Source organism: Apostichopus japonicus, chromosome 12, assembly GCF_037975245.1.
Source record: "Apostichopus japonicus isolate 1M-3 chromosome 12, ASM3797524v1, whole genome shotgun sequence".
In the NCBI taxonomy this organism is placed as follows: Eukaryota; Metazoa; Echinodermata; class Holothuroidea; order Aspidochirotida; family Stichopodidae; genus Apostichopus; species Apostichopus japonicus.
The window spans coordinates 795,171-809,586 of record NC_092572.1 but is presented as its reverse complement, the minus strand read 5'-3'; the positions used below and the strand labels follow the sequence as shown (position 1 = coordinate 809,586).

Sequence of the window (14,416 nt, the reverse complement as noted above, 5' to 3'; positions counted from 1 at the left end):
AAGGAGAACATAAGGATGAAAGTAAGTTTAGAGCATTTAATAAGCTATTTACATGGCAGAACAAAGAATAAATATGAACATAATAAATAACTACAGTTTCGTAATTCATTTAACGTCTTTCTGGACCTAGGAGAGCCGAGGGACTTTCGCCGGATTGAAGTTACATTAGTGCGGCTAGTCGGACAGTTTCCAGGTTTGCTATAGAAGGGTTGAAGTAGTTCGGCTGGATGTAGAGACAGTTCAGGTAGAGCGACGAGAATCCACTAGAGAAGGTAGTATGTTGGAGTTCCGACAATGGAGAAGTATGGAGTTAAATATATACTGCGTTTAATACGGGCACAGTAATTAAAACCACGGAACCATTAGAGATGTGGAGCATTGTATGCAACCTCTTAACGGAACGAACGGAGAAAATGGAGAGGGCGCTCAATGGGGAGTCTGCGGCTTTTATACCAAGTGTAAAGGAATGTTCTAGTAGGCTATGAATACTCACGAAGTCTGCAGAAACAATTTGTTGGCGAGTTCCAGTTATGTAGAACGTGTGAGCGCATCTGGGATCGTATAACAATTGGAAGACTCGGAGAAATGAATGCATATGTTACGTAATAGGGCAGAGGAATAGGTTGGTAACATAACAACATACTTACAGAAGGTAGAGAAGAACGTCACATTGTGTTTATGATACTTGCAGTCTACCTGTTTAACCGTGATCTCCTCGTTTTTGTCCATAGAGTTAACTATTGTTTTTTAACTTCTGGGTCTTGTACTTCATAAAAGCAATTTATATAATCATCCCACATATCCTTCTTCTTTAGTGTCAAAAGACTTTCATTTTGAAATGTGTTTTGTCTACTTCACTATTAATGCCGCAAATGTACACTTATGAATCTTTAAAGTCTTTATTTTGAAGATTCTTTTTGATATAATGTTTGTTAAATTTCTTGTCTTTGACTGCATGTAGAAAACGATGTCCTAAAAAATATTCTCTCAGAACTGGATAACGAAGACTAACACAAGAGTTCTTTGAGCTGGAAGCACACTTCGATGAATACTCGTTTGTGTGCAGCAGACCTGTTAAAAAACTCCTTTGAGATCACTTTCCATAACTTTTTCCATTCGTTGACAGAATGTGGAGCTTTCTTATTTAATACACTAAGCATAGTCTTCCCTATTTGCTTTCTCACCTGACTTCCTCTACATTTAGCTATGAAATGTAATGACCTTCCATAGAGTACATGGTAGAATCAACAATATTTGACAAACGCCAATGGCCAGCGAGACGCACACCTTTTGTGCTTTTGTCAACGTCCAGATAACATTGTCGATAAGAATAAAGGTGCATTGGGAACACTTTCAACAAAACCCCAAGTCTTAATGAAATTACTCTTTTTAAACATGTCACCTTCAAAGGTATGTTCTGCGTTCTGTCACCCAAGAGTCACCCTTTTCACGATCGGTATCTCTACAGCAACGATGATAGTTGTAAATTCTTTTTGATAATTCTGTAATTTCTTCCTTTTTAAATTCGCTAAGCTCAATTGTCGTAGACTTGCAGCAGTTTGAACATATATGCCATCAGTCTGGCGCAGTGTAACCCAACTCTCATTTGTTTATTAGCTATTGTTATGGCTTCACAAATCTCGCTTCCATCTCCATCAAGTTGTTGCATTTCGTTACGGCCCTTTCGAATGGTATTCTTATCATTAACTTTGTTCTCAGAAATCTCTGTTTGGTAAGGTAATGTTCTATTTAGAAATTCGCGAACATATGCTGACACATTACCACAAAGGTCGCCTACATACAGTTCGCTAAAGCCATCTATCAGAACAATGACAGGCTCATTCAACAAAATAGTATAGACATCTTTGGTATTTAAATTGCAATTTGTGGCTAAATCGTCCATTATTAATTCAGTGAGAGCCTTCTGATTGTTTGGTAATTCAGATGTACATAAATTAGAACCAACGTTTTCTCTTTTTTTCTGAATCCATTGATTTAACATCTGTAGAAAACATGCTGTTTTCCCAAATCCAAGATCTGCTTTCAATATCACAAACTTGTTCTTGAGAAGGTTTTCATTCATAATCAATTTACCGGTAGTTGTCTTTTGTGGATTTTTGTAATCCATCCATTGAACGGAACATTGTCTATCCACATACAAGGTATCAATTTTGAGAGATATACTTGTTCCGGGGAAGGTTTCAAGAGCAGGCGGTGTTTGTAGCTCTCACAGAGTAGAGATACGAGACTCCCTAGCTTTTTATCTTTTTCTGCACGAAAAAAATATGAAAATTTTAACTCTAGCTTAAAGCAATGCTTTATCTAATGGAAATATATTACTGCTATAGAACACGCTTCACTAATAGTTTATGATATGATCAAATGCAACTGATCATATACTGTCGATAGTTAGTGATACTTACTTTAAATGTCGTCGCCGGATAATTCTTTTCAAACTCTCCATCGTTTGACGTCTCCTGAATAGAATAATTAATTTTCAAGAAAAGTCTGACTAGTTTTATTCGCATGTTTACCTTGTATGCATCTATCGACCAGAAGAATGTTTATGCAGCAGCGTTGTAGCAAGAAAAAGAATCAGTGTCAGTAACGTGGACGTATACATGGTCCTTTTGTTAAAAGCGTTATTGGGTTAGCAGCCGCTTGAATATTAATCAATCACAATTAGTAGTATCAAAAATGGCACGAATAATCATATATTTCTATTGCTGCACGCGCAAAATATCACTACATTTATTACTGAGTTAATTATTGAAGTGAAGTCATTTTACTATAGGAATACAGGGCTGTCGTACTCGAATCCATTGTTTGGACTTGGATTTGCATTTCGGGTGTCACTCTCTGAGTATCAGGATGAACACTCGTTAAAGGAATGAAGGCAATCTTACAACTTTAGATCCAACTACACTAAAATGTTCCGTTATTTACAGCATTTTCTGAATGAAGCCAATTGTTTACTTTGGTTGCTACTAAAAGACATCCAGTAGATGCTTTGGCATAATTTTCAGACCTTGAATGTAACTTAAATTGGCTATCTAATGTACAGTATGAATTATATAAAGAAACAATACAAGATATGTCCTGTTAACTACTCAAAACTTAAAAGGAGAAATCACTGGTTGAGAATTAGTTAAGTATAAGAGTTCTGAATAAGGTAATTTAAGATAGATCAGCCCATCCCTGGATGAGAAAATGCAAGGATATTAAAAAGTTGAAAGAATTGATATTTAACAGGAAACTCATACATTATACAGATAACTCATGCAGTTTTGAGGGTTAATGCCTATGTACTCCCCCCCCCCCCCACCCTCTCATTATCATTTTCCTCTACAAGAGCAGTTATGCTAAACATAGTTTGGCAGGGAACATAGTTTTGAACAAAATAGTTAATACTCCACAAATAAACCAAAGTTACATTTCATTTAGTCACTCAATAAGAAAACAAAATTGAGAGCCACTGTGTAGAAAGATATTGACCCCTTCATATCTGTAGGCTAGAGGGTGGGATACACTTAGAGGAAGAACCAGAAATACACAAATGAACAAGTTTTGTGAGGCAAGATGATCTTACTGCCACCACAGCATTTCTGGATAATCAAGCTATATTCTTTTGCATCATCAAAAACATTTGTAAAGTTTTACAGTTAAGTAATGATTGACTTTTAGTTTTAAATACTTCATGAGCTATAGACATTTCTTCTGTTAGTCTCACAAGTTTTCATAAAAAAATATGAAAGAAATTATAGATTAAATCGAATATATTTACTTTTCTATGACACCTAATAGTTTCCATATAGATCTTTGCAGAAAACTGGCCATTAAAAACTCGTTCAGTTAATTATTTTGCTATTTTATAGTATTTCTTAAATGTGTATTTTGCTTGGATCTCAGAATTCAGGGAAGTAGAGACACTTGTCCCAGAGAGGGAGTGCCTCTTGAAACAGTTTTTCATTAAAGTTAACACGTAAGTCTGATAGTGTGACTTCAATGAATTAACAACTGACGATTTAATCAGAGATAAAATCAAATTAGAGAAAAAAGTTAACTAATGGATGCATTTAATCTAACTGTGTAATGTCGGGTTATCATTATATAGTTACAAAAATAGTAAATTTGTTCTTATTTTACACCACACATCCAATCTATACTGAAAAACACATGAGCAATACATTTTTTGATTCTGTTCTCATTCATACCGCGGTATTTTTTATTAGGAAGCTCAACTGAGGTTTCAAATTAACATCAAAAATAGTAAATATTTTCTTGTTACCATAAATAAAATACAAAGGTCTATGTGTATCAATATATGTATGATACACACTTCTGAAATTTGGTACACAATTTATCCCATCCACGGGAATATTAAGGCTGAAGACATTGATATTTAATATTAATAAATTGATTGAATAAAAAAAATCGAAAATCTTACTATATTTCTCTCTGTGATGTCTCTTCCATAAACAAAAACACACTAGCATCATAGAAACGATGACGATTACGATAATGCCAACGATTATGACCAGCGTAGATAACGGAAGGATTGGAAAGGGACGAGATGTTACCGAAGCCGATGGAAGTACGGTTGAAGAGTAATCAGCAACAACGTTATCCGAAGGACATGGATTTAAAGAGTATACATTGGCTTGAAATGTTCGTGTATCAATAGCTGTTTGTACACGTTGTGAATGATCATAGCAGCGAAACGAATTACAGCAAACCAAAGGGGAGCCGTATTCAACAGCGTGCAGAGTAGTTTCTTTTGGGTATTTGTATTTAACTAAATTTTATGAATGGTATATAATTAAAAAAAAACCTTTAAACCAAACTTAACTTTCAAGATGTCTCATTTTACTATTTCGACTACGGAAGTTTCATATTCATCTATTAAATCTAATTCACAAAATGTTAAGTATAAAGCAAATTTTCTGTTTTTTAGCTTAACATTTTACACCACTACTTGGTTAACGACACACTAAGAATGCCTTATGTATTCAAGATTATTTAAAACCATTTTAACAGTCAATTGATGATCAAGACAAACTCACCAGCTTTTATCTCAATATTACTATCAGAACGCTGCATAAGATTTACATCTCCTTGGGACAGGCATCTGATCTCTGCAAACCCACCACACGCCGACACTGTGTATTCGGCAGATATGTATGTGTCCCATGTACCACTAATATCCTGTGAAATGGGTTCTTTTGTTGTGAATTGGAGACTGTAAATATTACTTATCTCCCATTGTAGAGATATTTGAGGACGGGATCCGTTAACTTTACATATTAGCTCACCAGTTTGGTTTACTCGTAGGCCGCAAGTTGAACATGAGCTACAACCACTGATCTTTGGGCATTCCTGCTGCGGATGAACTGAAAAATGTAATCAAATATTCAATATATTCGTAATAAGTATCCATTTGATTAAAATATGTAACAGGAGGTTAACATAAACATAAAGTCTGGCTTGCAGTAAATACATCATTTTTTTTTCAATTGTATATAGTACATTATGACGCAACAGTCATGATAGATGAACTGGAATGTTGCGATTATCCATAGCTATTCATCAGCCCACAATGAAGGAAATGGAAACAAATGAGATGTGTATCAGTTTGAAATCTGAATGAAATAATGTTTAAAGAGAAGGGAGAAGGGAAGAAGTCTTTCTATTATTCAATAAACCAGTTTCATTAAAATTTATATTCCATATAATGCTACGATAAACCAATAGCTATAACTTTATTGACTAATACTAGTAATGATTACCGGATGCTTTAAAAGACTAACGGACTTTAAGAGTTATAATACATATGTTGTCAAGAATTAAAAACTCCATTTATACTGCGACAGTACAGTTACCTGTTATTTGTCTGGTGATTTGTTCTTCGTGAAAATTTTCTGGCGAAAAATAAGTAACAACGGTGTATTTTCCTTCATCTTCAAATTGCGCGTTCGAAATAAACATTTCGCCATCTAAATTGATATCAAATCGAATGTCGTCATACATTGTGCCCGATTTTTGGTCATCAGCTAAAACAAGGATCGGTTTTGAACTGGATGGAGATTCGTTATACCAATACACCTTTGTTGGCACTTCAGTTGAACTGCACCCAATCGTTTCATTCTGGCCCTTCTCGATTTGGTAAGTTGATTGAAAAGTCATTTTCACACCTGTGGACAAACGTTATATAATCGCTTAAATGCATTCAATTTCTACGTACAACAAATTAAGGTTATTTGATGAAAACATTGCCAAGTCTTAAAACTAGAATGGGAACATTCTAACGTTTTTTTTTCATCAGAAAAAGCATTTTAAATAGCGTAATATTTTATGCATTGGTACTGTCGGGTTGCATTGGTATCCCAGCACGTTTTAAAAACGTTTTTAAAACGTTACTAAAACGTTTCGTCCTTTGTTTTGATAACGTTATTTGTGGTATAATAAATATGTCACGAAAACGTTTTCAGGCTATTATTTCAAAACATGTTTTCGTTAAAACATTAATATAACATTAATATCTCATAAAAACGTTATGCCGACGTGTTTATAACACCACATTTAACGTTATACAAACATATTTTAGAGGCTTTTTTAAAAATGTTAGGATAACTTTTTGTGTTTGCTCGGATGAACACCAAGTGGCAAAGCTACTTATATCACTCTGCTTACCATTGTGAAGGAGCAACATATCATTCCACATATAAAGACGATGAGCAATTATTTCGAAATTTAATTTCAGCTAATGCCAAATTTTCAGATTGTTAATGTTTATCAGAACACCTCTGCATCATATGAACAACAATAATTGATGTATTCATGGCACTGACTTACTTTAGCTTCCTTTTCCCTGTCAGTGAATTATTTACAAACGCCATCCTTGATATCATCGAGTACATCGGAAGTTATAATTACCTATGAAAGTATGAAATACAATGAGCAGGAGGAACCACGTTCTGTAGGTTGCATTCAGACTCTCCATTTTTATATCTCTATGGTAGACCAAAAAATAGACAATTGGTGTTTAAAATAATAAAAATAAAATTGTAATCGCACCAGTTTATATTGCGGCATATTTGCAGTATTTGGATCATTGAAGCATTGGAGTCTTAAAGAAACTCAACTTTGGTCAGCTCAAATGTCAAGTATTTGCCAGTTCACATAAACGAAAATTCTGTCCAAGCTATTACTGTAACTGGATAATTCGCGTACAGAAGATAAATTGCAATCAATCACTTCTTAGTGGTAAATAAATATCTTGTCTATAGCCTGCAGTACACTATCTTCCATTTGCAGTTTATACAGTATTAGAAACAATAATACAAACTGACTTTAAATCAAAAGAACTTCTTTTCAAGATAAAATATGTTAGCGCTCACACAAATGAGCAACAAAGGTACCTATGATATCTTCATGTTCATAGTCACAATGGTTGACGTACGTTTTATTAGTAAATGCGTAATACTGCTGCCTTCACCCCCTAATGTCACTTGAAGTTGAGTAAGATTGATTAGAAGATCTTACTACTTTTAAATGGAGACTCCAGTCTACTTTAGTTTGCGACTCGAGTCTAATAATTATGTAATTTTCGACTCGATTCAGCTCAAGTCAATAGAAAATGAGAATAGGAGCGATCTGACTAGTAGTCAAAGACATGACGTGCTCATCGGAGGTCTCAAAATCGTATTTTGTCAATGCATGATGAATGAGTGATATTTTTTTTATAAATAAGAAGGTCGTATATTCAAAGCGCAATCCCAACCATTAACTGGTTTATATAATATAAATTGTTGTGATGTTCAACTTCATCACTGGTCAATACAAAAAGAGTACTTTCTTTGCGCACAAGGCTGAAGACGTGATGCAAATGAAGTACAAATATGACTGTCACAAGTAAAGGAGTAATCCCCCACCTGGACACGTCTCAATCTGCTTAGCGTTCGACACCCGAGACGAATGACATAAATAAATGACAGACCACCAAGAATTTTGCGAAATGATACATATAATTTATTTACAACACGACCAATGACTTTTTGGTCTCGACAAAAGAAACATATAAATACCCAACACAAAAATACACACGTCGGTTAGCATTCGCTAACCCGACCAACCCTTCCAAACAGCTCTACTAAGGATTTGCCCTATCGCTTAATTTTTCCCTATCGCTTAGATTTCTTCTCTATCGCTTAGATTTCTTCCGGCTGGTACCCTGCAGGAAGCTCCAGACGGTATGGCGAGCCCCTCACACCAGCGTAGCCATCGGGCCCCAACACTGCAACCCTATTTGACAAAAACACAACAAAACTACTCTCAGGCATGCGCCAAATGGCAAACACATGGCTATACTTATATCTATACCAACGAATATTGTCAAACTATGACGTCAAAAGCCCCTATCTGACGTAAAGTCAGCAAGCAACACACAACCAATATGGTGTCACTAATTACCAAATAATACCAAGAACCTCCAGGTCAACCCTTACCATGAAACACATAATAGCTACTCGATACTAGATATCACAATAACAAAATGGCGGCAGCCCGATGTTTGGAAACAGAGCATGGTTAGAACGCCCTCAAATTGGCGATAACTACCCGTTCCACTACATATGATAATTTCCACAATCAATCAACCCAACCAAAGGCACTAAGGCGAACTTATAATTCGCACACACTTATACGACCTAAAAATACCTTAAATGCTTTAAACGCATTTGACCCTAAACAATTACAAATTCGTATGCCTAAGCATGGATAAATATTTTAACAAACTGACTGAATTGCGAGCCATAGATCGAGGACTCCTTCAAATACAATACATTAATTTCTCCACAAACCCTACTGTGCGATCAAAAATACAGATACCGCTTAAATGCGTAATACGGACAAAAAATCAACTTACGGGATCGTCCTATTAGTAAATCCCGGATTAACTTGGTCAAACGGCCAGGGACGTAACACACAGTAAAACGGCCCTTTGCGGTGTACATATACACAGAAATGTGTCCAAAATGATTTCGTCGAATAAGACAAGAACGGATACACACAGTAATCCTCAGGATACGCTGATATGGCTTAGGCTAAAACGCAACGCCACAAAATATCAACGTTCCCAGTCTTTAGGCTCATACAAAGAAGCCTAGGCTCATACAAAGAAGCCTGGATAACGGCTAACACACAGAAGCCGAGGAATAAGACGGCGAAGACCGGACGGTGGTGAGACTCACACAGAATGCCTCATCCAACCACACCCCAATCCTTATATAGCGACCTTAAGTTGACCCCTGCCCTTACCCGCCAAAGCACAATCTACGAATTCCGATGGACCCGTTTCCCATTTATGCACTTGCTCGGATCTACAAACATTACCCGAGAAGAACCCGTCTCCCCATTGTTCACCTCCTGGAATTTGCATACATTACTTGAAAGAAGAAATGAACATTTGCAAAGGCCTAGGCTACCCTGTGGAAATTTCCACCCACAAGGAATGCTAAAATACAATGCAGGCGTGACACCACCCCCTCCTAAAACATGATAGTTTACTATCATGTACTAACTTTTAAGAATACTATTCTGGACATCGACTTAGAAAATCAGCACCATGATTTTCCGAGCCTTTGACAGCCTTGATCACAAAGCTGTAGGGCTGCAAAGACAAAGCCCATCGTAGGACTCTGTTGTTCTTAATCTTAGTACACGTCATGTACGTAAGAGGCTGGTGATCAGTTTCCAACAAAAACTCTACCCCATACAAATACACGTGAAACTTTTCCACGGCCCACACAAGAGCCAAACACTCTTTTTCAATTGTAGAATACTTTACTTCCCTTGGCTGTAACTTTCTACTAGCATAACAAATAGGAAATCTTTCCCCACTTTCTTCTTGCATTAAAATAGCACCTATGCCTATATCTGATGCATCTGTGCACAAAATGAAACACTTACTTAAGTCTGGTAACTTGAGAATAGGGGCAGATGCTAACCTGCTTTTCAAAGTTTTGAAGGCGATTTCTTGCGCTTCACCCCACTCTACCTTATTTGACTTAGACCCCTTAGTTAAATCTGTGAGAGGGGCAGAAATGGCAGCAAAATTTGAAATAAAACGACGGTAATATCCGACCAGTCCCATGAAAGAACGAACATCTTTCTTTGTTCGCGGGGTGGACGTATTCATGACCTTTTCAACTTTATCCGGTTGGGGTTTGAGAACTCCCTCTCCAACCAAATGACCCAAAAAATCCAACGAAGCATACCCAAAGAAACATTTCGTGGGACGCACCGTCAGCCCTGCTCGTCTGATACGATCAAGCACCCCTTCAACTGCACTTAGGTGATCTCCCCAATTTTCTGTATAGATCAGAACGTCGTCAATGTAATTGACTACGTTGGGTATCCCCTCAAGCAACCTGCGCATCATGCGTGTAAACACCGCAGAAGCGTTGATGATGCCGAATGGCATCACCTTAAATTGATAGAGGCCGTCATGGGTAACAAACGCCGTTTTAGGTCTGTCGGTTTTAGCCACTGGGATTTGCCAGTATCCCTTTGTCAAATCTAGCTTAGAAAAGAACCTCCCTTTGCTTATTTTGACCATTAGTTCCTCCTGCTTGGGAATTGGTTCTGGATCATACATGGTGACTTTATTTAATTTACGAAAGTCTACACAAAACCTGTTCGTCCCGTCCCTCTTTCTAACCAAAACTATGGGAGAAGCGTAAGGCGAGCTTGACCGCTCCACAATACCCATTTTCAGCATAGTCTGAACCTCTTCAGTTACAACTTTACGCATACTATGAGCTAACGGATATGGCTTACTTCTAATCGGATCATCCGTTGTGACTGGTATGGTATGCTCGATTAGATTAGTGCTACCAGGCAAACCAATAAGTACATCTTCAAAATTAGACAACACTGTTTTGAGCTGTTTTTGCTCACCCTTATCTAAACGATCACATATGTTTGCATCAGTACAACCCTCGGTCGACTCGAGCGGAGGATTATCAATTCCTAATATTTGCAACTCCTTTTCCTCCTCAGCTACGACACTCAAACCTACTGTGTCTCTTGAAACATACTTTTTCAAAAGATTAGCATGAAAGGTCTTGACCTTACCCTGTACGTCAATTCTATAATCATTCACGCATATCTTAGCCAATACACTGTATGGACCACGCCACTGCATGGTCAACTTGTTTGAATCCGTGGGGAGCAGAATCAAAACCTTGTCCCCAGCCTTAAATCTCCTATCTTTAGTTTTCGAGTCGTAATACTTCTTGTATCTAGCGGACGATTTTGCTAATTCATCCCTTGCTAATTTGCACGTTTCATCTAACCTCTCCCTAAGGTCTAGGATATACTGATAAGTAGTCTTTACTTCCTCTTCATCCACCTCGCCCGACCACAATTCCCTTAAAATGGTCATGGGACCTCTCACGGTCCTACCATAGAGTAATTCAAAGGGAGAAAAGGCTAGCGACTCCTGTGGGACCTCCCTGTAAGCAAAGAGTAACGCTGGCAAAAACCGATCCCAATCCTTGGGACGTTCAGCACACATTCTTTTCAGCATTCTTTTCAGAGTCCCATTGAAGCGCTCCACTAACCCGTTACACATGGGGTGATACGGTGTTGTGGTTAACTGTTTGATCTGAAGAAGGCGACTTATCTCTTTCATTAATTCACTAGTGAATTGCGTTCCCATATCCGTGAGTATTTCTGCGGGAATTCCAATCCTAGAGAATATCTCTAACAAGGCCTCGGCAACACATTCTGTAGATATCCCTGATAAGGCTATTGCCTCTGGAAACCTAATAGCATAATCTACCAAAGTTAGGATATAGCGGTTACCTCTGTCGGTAATTGGAGCGATTGGCCCCACTAAATCTATTGCTACTTGTTGAAATGGTGTGTCAATTAACGGCATTCTCCCTAATGGAGCTTTACCTACACGCCCCTTTGATACGGTTTTCTGACAAATGTCACAAGACGCGCAAAAGCGTTTGACGTCGCCTTGAATACCAGGCCAGTAAAAATTGCTTGCAACACGATCTTGAGTTTTCTTTGCACCCAAGTGCCCTGAAAGCGGCGAATCATGTGCAATACTAAGTACATTCTGTCGATACCGTTTTGGAACTACAATTTGTTTGAACAATTTTCCATTCTCAACTCGTGGTGAGGTAAATCTACGAAACAGGACAGCATTTTTCACTTCGAAAGAAGTTTCATTACCACCTCTTGTTAATCTGACTTTGGCCTCTTTAGCATCACTGAAAAATTTGAGAAATTCCGCCTCTTCCCGTTGTTCTTTTGAAAGATCCTCCCTTGTCAAACCATTTTCAAAAAACTTCCCCGAAGTCTTAAGTGGCGATAAAGGTCTTTCCCCTTTTGCCTTTTGACCTCTAGTTTGAACTGCACCACTAATGGATTCTGACAGCGACTCTTCAGTTTGTAGCCTCGAAGAAGGCTGCCATTTTGGGTTGGGGTCAATGGACCCTCTTACGCCCTCTATATTACCTAAGATTACATCGTAAATTGGGCTGTTCATGACAAGAGCCTCCGCCTCCCCAACATAAAAAGGAGAGTCCAACAACACTCTAGCGACTGGCACATCGCGAATCGTACCATCGAGCAATACACAACGCCTATTTTCGCCCGTAAATTTACTTTCATCCACAAACTTTCTTCTAACGACCACCGTGCTACAGCCGGTGTCCCTGAGCACCATCGTCCTATGACCTTCCAATAACCCCTCCATTACTGGCATATTTTCATTTACACAAACCGCGCTTATAACTGGCAAATTTTGTGCCCCCATTGGTTCATGACCTCTATGAGCTTGGCATGCGCCCGCGCTTTCATCGCGCTTCTTAGAGTTTTTCTTGTCCTGCGCATTAGGATTTTCGCAACCGGCCGCCCTCTCAAAATTACCACGACCCCTTGGCGGATTATTCCTTTGCGCTCTACAGTCGCGGGACACGTGACCGTATTCATTACAAGTATAACACCATTTACTCTTAGCCCAATCTTTAGACTGATCATTTTGTTCGGCTTGCGAACTCTTCGCATTTACCGCGGCAGGCCTTTTGTCAACCTTTTTACCCCAATTCTTCCCATGAGCTTCAATGTACTGATCGGCCAATTTTGCTACGTCCTCTAGGCTTTTTGGCTGTCTCTCTTTTACAAACACACCTAGATCTCTATTGAACCCATTGAAAAGCTGTTCCTTTAGCATCAAGCCACACAACCCTTCGTAAGACTTAGTGGTATTAGTTAACTCCACCCACCTAGTCAAAAACCCTAGGCTTTCATTCTCTCCACAAACTGAAGGTAGGTCTCACCACCTTCCGGTCTAGAATACCTGAATTTCCTACGAAAACCCTCTCCGTTCAAATCATACTTTCTGAGCAATGATGACTTTAATCTGTCGTAATCCTTAACATGCTCGTCTGGTAAGCGAGAATATACTGACAACGCTTTCCCTGTGAGGACAGAGCTAAGCAAAACTGCCCATTGCGTTTTAGGAATTTCGAGAGATGTCATAAATCTCTCGAATCGTTTTAGATACGAGTCTATGTCGTCACACTTTTCATCAAACGCCGGCAAATCCGGTCGTTTGCGATAGAATTCCTGAACAGAACTTGAACTGACAGAATGTTGCGTAGCATTTTCTTCAGCAATTCTCAGCTCTAATTCTTTTAATTCCCTAGCATGCTCTCTCTCAAGTACTCTTTCTTCCCTTGCCCCATTTGACTTTGTTTCAGCAAATTCATTAAGGTCTTTTCCTTCGAAGCCCAGTGTCTTTCCTAACTCTACGAATTCCTGAAAACTCATGGCTACAGAAATGCTACGAAAAATATTCACTACTGAAATCACATAAACCTCGGCACCCCCAACTCCCTTGACCTAACGTCAAGAGAACCAATATAGCATGTGCTGTAATACATATCATTTCATGAGAAATATGATGCAATTAAATACATTTGCAAACAGTCAAAGAAGTCAAATCATTTACACATGTCAACAGCAATCGGATGCAGAAAGTCGAGCAGCTAGAGATTGATTTTGCCCTGCACTTCCACCAAAAAGTGTCACAAGTAAAGGAGTAATCCCCCACCTGGACACGTCTCAATCTGCTTAGCGTTCGACACCCGAGACGAATGACATAAATAAATGACAGACCACCAAGAATTTTGCGAAATGATACATATAATTTATTTACAACACGACCAATGACTTTTTGGTCTCGACAAAAGAAACATATAAATACCCAACACAAAAATACACACGTCGGTTAGCATTCGCTAACCCGACCAACCCTTCCAAACAGCTCTACTAAGGATTTGCCCTATCGCTTAATTTTTCCCTATCGCTTAGATTTCTTCTCTATCGCTTAGATTTC

General features: G+C 38.3%; 1 protein-coding gene and 1 long non-coding RNA gene across 2 annotated transcripts in view; both read right to left on the bottom strand.

The window, feature by feature from the left end:
• The window catches only part of LOC139977535 (uncharacterized), a 106,428-nt gene that overhangs the window by 88,398 nt on the left and 3,614 nt on the right, over nucleotides 1-14,416 (bottom strand). The gene's annotated exons all lie outside the window — the stretch shown is intronic.
• LOC139977519 (uncharacterized) lies at nucleotides 7,901-13,309 on the bottom strand. The gene is made up of 2 exons (XM_071986871.1): nucleotides 8,924-13,309; nucleotides 7,901-8,301 (listed from the first exon to the last, which is right to left on the bottom strand). Exon 1 carries the CDS (start codon nucleotides 13,247-13,249, stop codon nucleotides 9,590-9,592), a length of 3,660 nt encoding a protein of 1,219 aa, XP_071842972.1. The 5' UTR covers nucleotides 13,250-13,309; the 3' UTR covers nucleotides 7,901-8,301; nucleotides 8,924-9,589.